General features: G+C 45.3%; 1 protein-coding gene across 1 annotated transcript; it reads right to left on the bottom strand.

Moving 5' to 3' along the window:
- Nucleotides 1-955: 955 nt before the first annotated feature.
- On the bottom strand, nt 956-14052 carry fmnl1a (formin-like 1a). Its single transcript, XM_068704460.1, has 25 exons — nt 13477-14052; nt 10125-10208; nt 9693-9779; nt 9524-9597; nt 8965-9048; nt 8720-8863; nt 7830-7938; nt 7316-7392; nt 7062-7155; nt 6613-6687; nt 6402-6512; nt 6137-6286; nt 5912-6013; nt 4399-4990; nt 4184-4308; nt 3842-4044; nt 3509-3743; nt 3358-3426; nt 3195-3275; nt 2758-2887; nt 2506-2669; nt 2326-2427; nt 2140-2238; nt 1464-1569; nt 956-1343 (listed from the first exon to the last, which is right to left on the bottom strand). Exons 1-25 carry the CDS (start codon nt 13660-13662, stop codon nt 1279-1281), a joined length of 3348 nt encoding a protein of 1115 aa, XP_068560561.1. The 5' UTR covers nt 13663-14052; the 3' UTR covers nt 956-1278.
- Between the last annotated feature and the right edge of the window lie 108 nt (nt 14053-14160).

Genomic DNA, 14160 nt, shown 5'->3' with positions numbered 1-14160 from the left:
ATTTTTTAAAATAACGAACCTACATTCTATAGTATGTATATGAGACTTTTTACATGAATGTGTGGATGTTCCAAAAATCTTGGCATCAAAAGTAGAAAAACAAAAATTGACTTGTAAATAGGCCGAGTCATTCCTAGCGAGTTCGACGAATTGTTCTGTCCAAAAGAAGATGTTTTATTAATAAACTATGACGATGGGTACAAAGGTATATACAAAACAATGCATGTATAGTCTCAAGCAATCGCACGGTGCAGTCGAGAAAAAAAAACAACAAAAAAAAAAGTTGTCTTAAGTGTTTTTCTCAAAAAAAAAATGAGAAAGAGAGAGAGAGAGAGGAAGAGAAAACGTTCTACGTTCGGGGCTTTTACAAACACGAATGAGATATTATTTTGATATCTGTGACACAGGCATGTTCAGTCTCACTGTGGCGTCGTGTGATGATGAGGATGACGATGAGGATGACGAGGGTGTGGCCCAGAGTGTTGTACGTGTCGCGAGGGATTCTCGAACGCTTGAACGCACCCCCAACCGGGGACGTCACCGGCGATGGTGGCGCTCTTTCCACAGAGTGATTCTCCCCATGTGTAGAGTAGTGTGATATAAGAACAAAAAATAATACAGAAGATAGATCTATAATATAATGAGATATATATATATAAATAAATTCAAAAAAGCCTACTGATACTGGAGATACTAATTTATCGGTGTGGATGCCATGATATTCTGTGAGAAATGTGTGTGTTTTTCCCCGTGAGAAGACGGTCGGCAGTTGAACCTGCCTCCTTTTGTACATACTTTGCTGTGATTGTGTGTCCAATAAAGTGCAGCTCTCTTGTACAGTGGCGGCGTCTGATCCTGATTCATAATGAGCCGTTTATGAAACCGTGGATGCAAACTGTGGACGTCGCGTCGCGAGTCGGAATCAAAGCTCTCACACAAATACACACGAGGTCCGTTTGGAAGTAAAGTCGTGGTTTTGGTTTAATTACTTGGATACAACGGTACGAATTCAAAGCATCCAAAGTCGTTAGGCGCCACAAGAAATACATTGGGGGTTTTTTAAGCGAGATTTGTAATCAAATTGGCAGTAGCATTAAAAAAAAAAATAATAAGTTCCAACTTCAAATTCTATTTACACAACAAATTCACACTAAAATGTTGGCAAAAATACACACTGCTATATGGCTGCTTCTATCGTCTTGATACACTGTATATACAGCACAATTTAAAGCATGTTCTTCCGGTTACGTTGGTACAAAGTCGGGCAACAGAAGTGCCTCAGGTGTCCTGGCGCTGCGCTGGCCGTCGACCATCCGTCCTCCTGTACGGCGTGTTCCTCAAATCTAAAAGGCAGAGCAAAAGACGGGAGCTTTTCAACGGCGCGTGGACATCAAAACTTGCTGCAGCCTTTGTCGGACGCACCACCGCGTGACTCCTCCAGGAACGCGCCCGAGGTACCGTACCTGTGATGATGTCCTCCAGGGCGCCGTCCTTCCCCTCGCGCACCTGAGGTTTCACCTGCCTCTTCTTCAGCTCCGCTATCAGGTCCATCTTCGGCATCATGGGCCCCTAGAGAGAACAGAGACGCGTTTGAAATCAAAGTAGATAAGTAGAAGAGTTCGAGTGTCACGGGTGTAAGTCACTGCACCTTCTCAATAAAACATAAAAAGGTGCAATGTGTGAGATTTGGCCAAGATTTGGGTTCGAAACATTCCAGAAGTTGCAGAAGTAGAGCTGGCCCGAGGGCTTTTCAATAATTCATACATGGTCCGTGTGTCTGTTTCATAGTTTGTTTGCTGGATTAAATCCAAAGTGGCAGGAACGAGAAAACAACCGGCACCTCAGCCTGGTCCTCTCGGCCGCTGGGAGACCGCTCTGCCAGGAGGAGAGCGTGCAGCAGCTCCCGGAGACGTACGCTACCGTCAGCTAGCAGTTAGCTCCAATTTTAGCGAACAATATAAACCTAAAACACCGGGGGGGGGGGGGCCTGATCCCGGGCTACTGAAGTAGAGGTGAAATGCTGCCCCCTGCTTCTTTGCTGCAGGGTGCTTTATGTTACACATCGCACCTTTAAAACAGACAAAGTTAATACATCTCTGACGTGTCGTCTCTGAAGACCGGACCCTTTTGATCTCGTACCTTTTGTACCCCGGCCTTGTTCGGAGATGCGGACACCTTTTCCTCACTGCTCTCACTCTCCATTTTCTTTTTCTGCAGCTCAATCTGTTGCTGTGCCGCCTGTGTTCAATCAAGGACAAGATCATTAACAGTGCAGTGCGACGATTGTGATGGATGAACATCAGAAAGCCTACCGCACGTCCTCACCTTGTAGGCCTTTATCAAGCGTCCAAACGTCGGGAAAAACATGGAAGGCTGCGTGGTTTTGGGGTTCTCGCCGAAATACTCCACCACTGAGCCGTATGCCTCCTAGAGGGAGTCAGGCAACATGTCTAAAAGCATGTAATAAGTAATAAGTAATACATTTGATATGAATTACGGGCTAACCTGTGCCGTCTTGCTGTCTTTGATCAAAGTTTCCAGCTGCTCACTGTTGGTTTTGATGAAGTCCTTCAACACGGGGCTGTCGTCCTGCACCAGGAACTCCTTTTTGGCCATTTCCATCCCCCGTTCTAACGAGCGGATATCCTGAAGGATGCCGTCCAGCGATACTGGCGAAGGGAACGAGTGAGTTTAGTATTCGCTCCCATTTTCAAATCACAAGCTGCGTAACTTGCTTGACTGTTGGTGTGCATGTACCGAGCGCTGCCTTGTCCACAAAGTGGATCTCGGTGTGGAAGTTGGCCAAGTCGGCGTATTTTTCCTGGATGATGCTGGTGATGAAGTGAAGAAGCGTCTGCGAGCGGTCCGTTGACTTCGTCTCCAACAGCTGAAGAAAGTTAAGTGTTGACAAAGTTAGTTTAGGTATTACAGATATTGTTTTTTTAAATCAAGATGAGTAACTTCAGCTTAACAGCATTCACTTTGCCCACCAGGACAATTATGGGATAAAGGTGAATCTAACGTTCGCTAACATTAGCCACCATTTTGCTAACGGTCAGACCAGACCGGGTAAGACTGTTAAGGGTGAAAGCATTAATGTACTGAATTGAGAATGTGTGTTATTTCCCATATTAAAAGTAACATAGTCTCGCTTTAAATTCCAAGAGTAAATGTAAAAAGAAAATGCTACTTACAAGGTCCAGACTCTGCAGCCGAAAGCCGTACGCTGCACCCCTCTTACTGCTGTTCATGTAGTTGCCAAAGGCGAGAACGATCTGAGGGGGAACACATGAGGTGACTTCATCTTTTTGAAATCACACGTTTTGAAGCTACGGTCAGAATGTCTCTTTTACTTACTTCCAAGATCTTTTTCAGTTTGGTTGAAGACTTGATGGACATGGACGCCGCGATGATGGAGTTCAGTTGCTGTGGATGAAGTTGAGAACGAGATCAGTGCGTCTGTTAAAGAGCTTAAATCCGAAGTCTGAATGCGTTTGACCAAACTCACCGGCTGCAGGCGTTTCACCGTATCCGGGAAGTTGCCCATGAAAGTGAAAGTGTTTATTCTCTGCTTCAGACGGGGGATCTTTCCGAAGCGTAAAACAAACTGATCCTCGTCGGTCAGCTCCTCCAGTGGGCGGCCATCTTTCTCATAGTTGGCCAGCAGCTTCATCTCATAATCTGATGGTATGAAGGGCACGAGTATTTCCAGCAGGTCTATGGACAAAGTCTTCTGGTCATACCTGTGCAAAATAGCAGCGAAAGTCACAGCATGAGAGCGAGAACGGAGGATTGCTGAGGAATGCCAACAAATGCAATAGATTTCCCAAGAAGCACATACGTCTCTATGGCGGTGCAGATGGCAGACGGGTTCATTCCCCCTCTGCGTAAAGTGATGGCCAGATTCTTCGCCTTGTTGGCTTCGATCAGGGACGTCTTGCTGGGGGCCTTCTGGACCACCTTCTTCTTGATGTTGGACAGGTCTGTTGGATTTCCCTGGGCCCTGGTCTTAAACTGTTCCTCAAACATATCCATGTTCAACTCCTGATGTAGACAGAATGAGAGACGGAGAGAGAGAGAGCTGAGAAGGTCAGGATTATAAAAAAAAAAAAAAGGGGTTTTCACACTTTTTGATAAACTGTACGGGGCAAGGGGGGAAAATAAAATGTCTGCATCTTCTTACATCTAAGACCTTCTCGTCATCCAGGTCGTTGAATACGGTGCCTGTCACCTGGTTTGGTTTTAAGGCCTGCCAGTTTAACAATGGCATCCTGAACTTGGTCTGAATGGGCTTCTTGGTCTTAACCGCTAAGGAAACAAAGAAAGAACAATCAAACAACTAAGATCTTTGCTGCTACAACTCTGTTTTTAGAACGCTTCTTCTGTCAGCTTCATTACCAGATTGAGGGTCTGGTGCTCCCGGCGGTCGAGGCGGTCCAGCACCAGGCGGAGGAGGCGGTCCAGCACCGGGCGGGGGAGGTGGGGGTGGGGGTCCAGAACCAGGCGGGGGAGGTGGGGGTGGGGGTCCAGAACCAGGTAGGGGAGGTGGTGGTGGTGGACCTCCTCCAGGAGGAGGCGGCGGAGGAGGAGGTGGGGGCACAGCACCGCAACCTCCTAGAGGAGGCGGCGGCGGAGGAGGAGGGGCAACCGACCCTGGGCCACCAGGAGGAGGAGGAGGAGGAGGAGGTGGTGGAGGGCCAGAGGCAGGAAGGCTGGCTGATGGGGAAGTAGAATCGGGGACAGAGGTCTGGACGTATTCGACCACCGTGACGGGCACCACCTGGATGTCCAGACCTCCGGAGGGACTGCGTACCAGTCGGATCAGCCCCTTGTCCTGGAGCTCCTGGACCTTCTGCTCCAGCTCTGAAGACGTCTGAGGGGTGGAGGTGCTCAGACGCTCCCTGTCCTTCTCCCTCTCCCTGTCCAGCTCCCGCTCCCGCTCTCTCTGCTGCAAGGTGCCGACCTGGGAACAGGACTCTCGCAGGCTTTCCTATTAGACACAAACACGGATATAGAAACGCTGCTCATCTCCACACAGAGCATTTAACACACAACACACGTCATCACGCTCACAGTAGGTAATGTTTAGTGTGTTAACATTCTGTGTTGGAGCTGTTTCACCAGATTTATTTCACTATTATTTGTTATTTTTGTAGTTATTGTTGTTGACACTAGGGGCACTAAGCACCGGATGAAGCACTTGTTCAGGTGAAATGATAAAGTGTGTCAATGTCAGGTGATGCACCAGGAAAAGAAATGTTGCTTTTTCAGAGCAAGAGAGGAGCAGCATGATGAACGTCTGCTATACGTGGATCTTGCCTGGCTTTTTGACGTGAGTTTTGTTTTTTGAGGATAACCTTCATTTTTGACATTGCTGAAATTTGCAGATTAACACAAAAGACGAATTAGTTTTGCAGGGATTATTTGGTCATAAACCATAGTTTTTGACAAAATAAAATATTGACCTTGTGGTGGTGCTGGGTGACAAGTTAGAAACTCACCGTTACAATTCTAATTCATTATTACAATTCATTCACTCATGGTGATGCTAGAGGAAAAGTCAGGGAGTCACCAAAGCCATTAGGATTCGTCCTCTTAGAACTGTGAATGTCTGTAAAAACCGGTGAGATCATTGTTGAGATATTTCAGTCTGGACATCCCCAGAGCTAAAGTCGCTATCGGGGCGAAAACGCGAGGTCATTTGGATTTATTTGAAGAGTGCAAATGTTCTCATCTTTCTTATTTCATCTTGAGGATGATTAGATTTTACTTTCACATTAAGATCATTAAAATAAAGTGAGCTGCCACTCTTTTGACCTCATTAACAACCGATCACTGTGAGAACGGCACACCTTGCCCGGCTGACTCATCTTATTAAACGCTGTAAAAATGTCACGGAGGCAGTTCTTACTTTGAGCAGCTCGGTCTCCTTGGTGGCCTGCATGAGCTGAGTCTCAAGTTCAGACATTCTCTCTGCAGTCTTAGTCTCAACCTCCTGAAGCCGGGCGCTCAGCTGCAACACACACACCCACACACACACACACACACACACACACAACAAAACGATATCGTCAAAGCGTCAAGTAAGTCTTTTTCTTCACAGAGGTTCCTGTTTCGTCTTTACTTTGTGGCTGACCTGCACGTTGTGTTCCTGCAGGTCGTCCACATGCTCCAGCACCCCTCCTCTGTTCTCAGCGTCCTCCAGCAGGGCGCCGACGTCCAACACGTTGTCCAGGTAGGCCTGGATCTGGACCTGCAGCTTCTCGCTCTCTGTTTGCTTCAGACGCTAACACAAACGAACGCACACAACAACGGCACACTTTTAAGTAAGTACGATGTGTTGCATGTTTTCTTCTCTTCGCTCCACACGGCGTCTACGCTGACCGCTGAAGCACACTCACCCCGAGATACTTGTCCAACCCGTGGTTAGTGAACTCGAACTGTAGATGAACACGGAAGTTCATGTTCTCCACTGAATGCACCACAATGTTTATGAACTGCATGCAAGCCACCTGGACACAGACGCAACGACAATTAAGAATTTATTAAAAAAAGTCCCAATATTTGTCTCGCAGTTCAGCCAGCGTGAAGGTAGTGCGTCTGTGGACCCACCATGAAGTCGATGTTGCAGTCGTCGTTGATGAAGTACTCCATCAGCTTCTCGAAGCGGTTCTTCTCTTTGCTCACCTGAAGGAAAAAACAAAGGGAACTTGTATTTTAATCGTTGCCCACATGGGGGCGTAAAGGGGGCATCGATGCAAAATGAGTCTTTTTTTTTTTCTTTTCCCCTGACTGCTTATATCTGTCATACATCTCAGCTACACAAACGGGGTGTATTTCTAACCCTTGCACCATTCTTGAAATTACACACATATGCATGACTTCTCTACATATGACCACAGTGCATGTGAGGGGTGGACGGTGCCAGTCATAAGATGAGTAATCAACAAGGGGAAGTCTGGAACAATGGGGCTTTGGGCTGAAGGAGCAACTCTCAAAGTCAAATGAAGCCATCGCAATGTAGTAAAAAAAAAAAAAAATACAAAAAAGCTATTTTTCACCTCTTTGAAGTTGTCAAAAGCAGACAGAATGATGTCATGTCCGCCTCTGACGAGACACACGGCAGCCAGCAACTCCAACACGAGGGCTTTGGTCCTGTTGCAGCATAGGAAGGGGGGGGGTTAGATATGGAAACAGGCAGATGGACGCACACACACACACACACACACACACACACACACACACACACACACACACACACACACACACACACACACACATATACACACACACACACACACTGTGTCTCACACACCTGGGATTCCTGCTGTTGAGGCTGAGGGTGATCTCGTTCACGCAGCGCGGGTGAGTCATCACCAGGTTAAAGCCAGACTGAAAGCAGAAGGAAAGCATAAACAATTGTTTTCCCCAAGAGAGCCGGTGCGTTAAAAGATGCAGAGGGGGGAAAAAAACTACATTGTAGGCTTTTTATAATACTTTAAATCAAACAATTAGTTTTTATCTAAAAGTGTGTTTTACTTCCAACAAGCAAAGTGAAACAGCTGTGGGGAAAAAAAAAAGTGGATTTGTCAACGCACTGACAACATATTTTTAAGGAGCGTCTGCTCTGTATGTAGAGGCTCAATCCACGGTAACGGTAACGATTATACATTCAAGAAAAAAATACTTATTTATAACATATTCCATTTCTGCCAATAGATCCCTCTAAATGCTTCACACTGTTCTTTTAAAACGCCTGTTTCTAGGACAGAAAATGAGACACGTCACTGTCTTTGCTCTTTAGGAGGCACAGCGTGTTGACGCTCTACCTGGTAGTTCATGATGGCTCGCAGGCACATAATGCACACATGCACGTCGTCTCTGTGGTTGGATGAATGGGACTTCTTATGCATCTTGTTCCCCAGAGTGGAGCTTATTCTGTAGAGGGATAACAAGCGTGTAGACGCATGAATACATCGTAGAGGAGAGGAGAAGCTGCTGCTGCTGCTGCTGCTGCTGCTGGTGTGTGTGTGTGTGTGTGTGTGTGTGTGTGTGTGTGTGTGTGTGTGTGTGTGTGTGTGTGTGTGTGTCTCTGCGCTAATGGTTTGAAGTTGAGGTCCAGAACGGCACAGTTGGCCAATTATAAACGAGACTTCCAGCATTGTTTTTTTTTTTTTGTTTTGTTTTGTTTTTTGGGCATCCACTGTGTCTGTCTGACAGCTGAAGATGTTGCACCAGGTGGTTAGGAAAATAAAAAGCAAAATACTCCACAAATGAGCAAAGGATATGAATGAATGACAGTGTGAGAAGTTGAGGTATTATCAAGAATATCAAGAGGAACGTCTGTCTAGCAATAAGAGGAAAGGGAATAAGAAGGGCAGCATAAACAGAATGCTCTACGATAAATAAATAAAGGCATATTGAGTGAAGTTAGAAAGACATTTCATATTTTACAAAGATGAAAAATCTTCTGCTGTTCAAGCAGGGCTGTCACTATGTATAAGAGCATCTGTATTATTCTGTAGATTTGGACTTTAGATATGCAGGTGACTTAAAGTGTGACCATCACACCACTTCTGCCTTGCATGACTCTGTTTTCTGACTGTGCGTGCGAACTGAAATTTCCTCTTTGATAAGACTTCATGAGTGCTCGATATACTGTAAATATATATATATATAATCATATGATCTGTAGACATCTCTGTGTTGAGCTTGGTACCTGACAGTCAGAGCTCGAGCAGCTCTGGTCATCCCGTGTGACGGGGTGCCGCTGGAGCTTTTGGACAAGTCCTCCATCGACCGCTCTGCTGGTTTCCCTCTCTCTGTCAGGGTGCCGCCATTTTCAACACCCTCCATATCAAACCTGGAGAGTTCATCAGAAACAAACATTGGCGGTGAATAGCTCCATTCGTGAGAGCACCATCAGTTCCTGAGAGAGTTGTCTCGCAGTCGGCCGGTACTCACGAGACGTCGCTTTGAGCATGAGACAGGTACTCCACCAGAATATCCAAACCTTTGTTCTGCTCGTTGAGAAACTCTTGAGCCCATCTACAGAAATGAGAAAGAAAGAAATGTTTCGTAATTAGAGATTCTGCACTCAGATTGGACTTAAAATCAAGATTGTGTAAAGAAGAAATAACACAATGTTGCTCTTACAAGGGAAATGTTGAATTCAAAAGCAATAAACCGCACTTTTGCTCAATACTCTGTGTGTGTGTGTGTGTGTGTGTGTGTGTGTGTGTGTGTGTGAGAGTGTGAGAGAGAGAGACTAGTATCTTATGATGGCTAATGCTAAAAGAGTTGAATGCTCAGTGAATTCAAAATGACCATTTATCATAATAATGACACACTGTGTGTTCCAGTACCCATAGTGTGGACATCCTGCAGTAGGACATCCTGGTATTTTTGGGTTCACTGCATGGGACACACTTTGTATTGGGTCGTACTAAATCTTTTTTTCTGAATGCTGGTTGCCGGGACGAACACGGCGAACGGTGTCTGTAAACACAACTTCATTTGTTACCCGATGTGATTGGTGCGAAGCGATATCTCCAAATCTTTAAGGACCTTGGTGGCATCTTGAATCCTTTTCTTCAGCTGAAGAGGGAGCAGAAGAAGCGAGGATCAAGACGTTGCCGCGCAGAGAGAAAGATTTACAGACGCGTTGAATATGTAAAAGGCTTTGCACTGACCCTGCGGGACACCCCTCCCTGATCCTGGTAGAAGCTCCTGATCTTGGCCAGGTAGGTGGACGGGGGGCTCTTCACCTGGAAACGCTCCTGAGGAAGAAAGGATTCACAGCTTTTGACCCCCGTGACTTCATCAGCAACCCTGAGAGACGACTGGACTGGGGGGGGGGGACGACGTTTAGCAGCGCACAGCCTCTGAAGCTATTATTGACCGTGCGCTATACGACACAACAGACTCAGACCGCTCTCTGTTTCCATGCCGACGCCATCAGTTGCCACCACAGAAAGTGTGCTGCAGGGTTGCTCACACTGCATTTGGCGCTCTTTACCACATATGAACTATTGGTGTTTATGTACTGTGTCTACTGACGTGTCCCCTCTGTCCCAGTGGAGACACTTTGACGACTCGTATGTTGAGGGTTATCAGTGTCTTACCTGATCGCAGACTAATTCCCACTTCTTGTCGTTGTCATACTGGCTCAGCAGCTGCAGTTTGTCTGGAGGCAGGTTCATGTAGCTCTGAAAGAGACAGAGAAGAGAGAGAGAGAGAGAGAGAGAGAGAGAGAGAAACCCATAAGTTCTTCTGAAATTCACCGCCACTCCTCCAGTGACATTCAGCACACAATTATTAAATATTTACCGCCTATGCGACAATATTCAAATCCACCAAACCGCACTTTCTCGTTCTTGAAGGGGGTTATGTGCCTACCGGAAGATGACTCAGTGTTTGTATGTATGTGTATTTACGGTTGTCACTGGTTGCCACGTACGTCAGAAAATAAATACTTTCGGTCATTGCAAAGAGATGAATTGACTCATCTTAGAGCCTGTGTTCCTGTGGTGGTGGTGGTGGTCTGTTGAATTTAGAGATGATGAAACAAGCACCTGTAACAAATTAGAAAACCAACTCCACAATAACCCTCTTCATTTATTTATTGGTTTATTTTTTTTATATGATCAAGGTTTAAATGTAGATTGTGGCAATTATATAGACTTTCTGACAAGATGTGGGTGACCGTGGCTAAGTGGAGATCAGGGCCGCCTTTCAATCAGAGGGTTGGCGGTTCGATCCCCGGTTCCAGCTAGTCTCATGTCAATGTGTCCTTGAGCAAGACACTTAACCCCAAAATTGCTCCCGTAGCTGCGTCTACGATAGATAGTGAATTGTAAGTCGCTTTGGATGGAAGTGTCTGCTAAATGACTGTAATTTAACTTTTTTTTTGTATTTACCACATACTGTACATTCCTTGTACATCACATAATACTTCTATGATCCACTCAACTGTATGGAGAATAACCCCCCTACACACACACGCACACACACACACACACACACACACACACACACACACACCTCTGTGGTGCAGGTTGACTCAATCGTCTAAAGAGTTGACATATTGCCCAAAAAGTGCAGTTTCACTTTGCGTTACCGTCCTCAACCTACAGGGAGATGTTTGACTCCTGATATAAAGGTTAATATTCAAATTAGGGATGCACCGATCCACGTTTTTCACTTCCGATACCGATACAGATATCTGAGGTTTAGTATCGGCCGATACTAAACCGATTTTTGTGTGGAAAAAAAAAAGAACATGAATTGGAGCCAGAATGGTATGGTATTCAAGTGCTTTCTTTGGTCACCGGTTAAGTCAATAATTACATTCTTGTTTATGTTTTGCTCTAAGTTGATTTTTATTAAATACATTTGTTCCACTGCTGCAGTCTCCACCAACCACTGCTCGTCTCGTTCACCTGACCCAAGACCTGCAACCACAGTGAGGATGAAGTGAGAAGTCGTTGGTTCAGTTGGTGGGCGTTGCTCCTGAATATAGCCGTATTCAGACAGTGGCCTGTAGTTTCTAAGTCACACCTTAAATTCAAAACAAAGAGATGCAGAAGAAGAGACGGGCGGCTGCGTTGCTGCAGGGGAGTTTCACGAAGGGAGGGGTCTCACTGTGGGTTTTGTGGTGCAAACTTACCAAAAAATAAAACAAGGTCAAAAGACTCGCATACATAAGTATGAACTCCCTAAGCTTAGAAACGGTGTCGTGCACTTCTCATTTCCTTGTAGAGTTGGTAATGCAAATATGAAATCTTGAATTTAGGAAGCTACGGCGTCTCTGAAAATTACATTCTAATTATTTTTCCGAAAGAGGAAGTGAGGTCATACATTCGTGTAACGCCTGTGAGGGCGTTGTATGCATGAAACGGTACGGTGCACGATGTGCACGTCTTCTCCTATGATGACGTTTACATCCACAGAAGAGGTTTTTATCAGAGACATAGTCACGGGTGAATTTTAACATGAAGGAAGTGTTTCCTTGATAAGGATCAATTTTCACTTTTTTTTTTTTGTGTGTGTTATTTTATGTTAGTTAAAGAAATTCACGGGGACATTTGGATGGATGTTTGCATCAATGTTTGCTAATTGTTCAGGTGTTACTAGAGAAAAACTACAAACCTGCAAAGCCCATTAGCCATTTAATCATTTTAACCACAACAAGTGGATATCTAACATTCGTTTCAATTTCTGTCCTATTCTTTTTTTTAATGTTTTATTTACAATAACAGATAAACATCTACACATAAAGAAAAAAACCTATCAAACACAGTCCCTGGATTAAACGTCTCCCTGACTGCTGACGTAAGTCTTAAATTAGAAACGGCCGTCGAGCAATAAGACGTCCATGAGATGGAATAATAAAGGCAGCGAAAGCAGAATGCTACACAACACAGTAATGAAGGCATATTGAGTTCAAGCTTTTGGTCCTCTTTACATTAATATCTGTCGCTCATTAAAGCTTCCAGCATGTGTTTGCTTTATCTGCAGACGTCCTGCTGTTCATCCAGAGACAAAAGATTTCCATCATTAAGCCACGATGTCACACTTACATGGAGCATCATAGAAATTTAGAGATGGGATGGATTTCATATGAATTCAGAGCAAAGAACACATTTATAGATTTCGGTGTAAAACCTGAGTCAAAGCTTCTCATTGATGTTAATGGAGAAGCTGCAGTGTGTCAGTTTACATCTTGTTCGTTAACTTTTTTTATGTTCATTAAGATGAAAACGACCAGGCAAAAATCTGATCTCTAACCTTTTTTTTAAAAGTTATTTTTCTTGTTTATTTCAGATTTAAATGTGTCAGCGTCTCTTGTACTAAACTGTAGGTGTTGATGTGTTAACGGTGGCTCAATTGCTTCATCGTGAGGGGTTTTTGTGTTTTTTCCAACTTGTTGTAAGGCTGTTGAAAGAGCGGTGGAACATTTGCTTTCCGGTCTTATGGTCTCGCTCATGTAAATATGTTGCTCAACTTCCCCCTTCGGGGCCAGCCGCCTCAGCATGCGCTAAGCACCCCGTTAAACCTGACGCTCTCAAATGCAACAAAGGAGCAAAGATGTCCTTTGGTGAATCTGGCAACTTGTGGGCAAAAATTACATCTTTGCAAAAAACACATTTAAAAGGAGATATTTGGCTAACGTTTGGCTCTCTGGACCCACCAGACACATGGGCCTCTGGATTTAGATGTTCTAAAAGATGAGAGACGACACATGGGTAAAGGCCGACATCGTCTCCAGTCTGTGTTTAGTTCAATTGTGTTCTGGCAGCGTAAACCACAAGTCCAGAGGGTTCAAAACACTTGCTACGTATAATAACTTATTTGTGCAGCTCTGAGTCATATATACCTGCATAATTACCCCAGCTTTTACATTAAGCCTCTACTACAAACCCATAGCTGGCATTGGTCATACGCCGAGGGCATAATCTCTGTGCAGCCACTCACCAGCACCACATTGAAGCGCTCCTCCAGCTCCTCCTCTGGCGGCATGGGTAGTTTAGGGGGAGCCGGCTGCTTCTTCTGCAGGGTCGGAGTGGGGTCACTCATTCCTGAAGCTCCTCCGACTGAGTTCCTGGCCTCTCGCCCCTCAGACGGTTCCTGCTCCAAGCTCCCCGCGGCCGCATTCCCCATCACTAATCTCCACAAGTAATCCAGGAGGAAAGCTTTACACGAACCTTTTCTCCTGAGAAATCGGTGTATTCCAAAACAGAGGGACGAAAAAAGGGATCACTCTAAGCAGGCCTAAATCAAACCAAGTGTTTGAGCCTTCAAAGAGAGGAACATCAAGACCCTGGTCTATTGAATCCGCCTTGGTCCTGAAGACAGGCTGGGTGATGAAATAATGTCGCTCGTCCTCATGTCTGTCCTCGCATCAACCTGTCTCTCTCCGTCTACAAGCACCTTTGACAAGAAGGTTACCAGCCTTGCTGGGAGGGCCTGCTGGGCTCTAAGAAAAGCCCCACCTTTACCGACACCCGCTTATTCTCTGCACTTGTTGACCGACAACTCCTCTGGTGAGTGGGTACACAGGGCTGCATGTGAGAGGAAGGAGAGGGGAGTGTGACACACTCTGTCACACAAACAGAAACCGCAGAAGCACAAAAGCAGAAGAGCAACTTCCTGTGCACG

The sequence above is a fragment of the Cebidichthys violaceus genome, unplaced genomic scaffold (assembly GCF_023349555.1).
Source record: "Cebidichthys violaceus isolate CVI_PGR_0920_01 unplaced genomic scaffold, fCebVio1.0.p SCAF_92, whole genome shotgun sequence".
NCBI lineage: Eukaryota > Metazoa > Chordata > Actinopteri > Perciformes > Stichaeidae > Cebidichthys > Cebidichthys violaceus.
This window is presented reverse-complemented; position numbering and strand designations above follow the sequence as displayed.

Excerpts from the sequence above, each read along its gene's own strand:
- fmnl1a (XM_068704460.1), bottom strand. The coding sequence starts at position 13,662 with ATGGGGAATGCGGCCGCGGGGAGCTTGGAGCAGGAACCGTCTGAGGGG. Across the intron at positions 9,049-9,523 it reads CTTCGCACCAATCACATCGG|ATGGGCTCAAGAGTTTCTCA; the intron begins GTAACAAATGAA and ends TCATTTCTGTAG. Across the intron at positions 4,991-5,911 it reads AGGAGACCGAGCTGCTCAAA|GAAAGCCTGCGAGAGTCCTG; the intron begins GTAAGAACTGCC and ends TGTGTCTAATAG.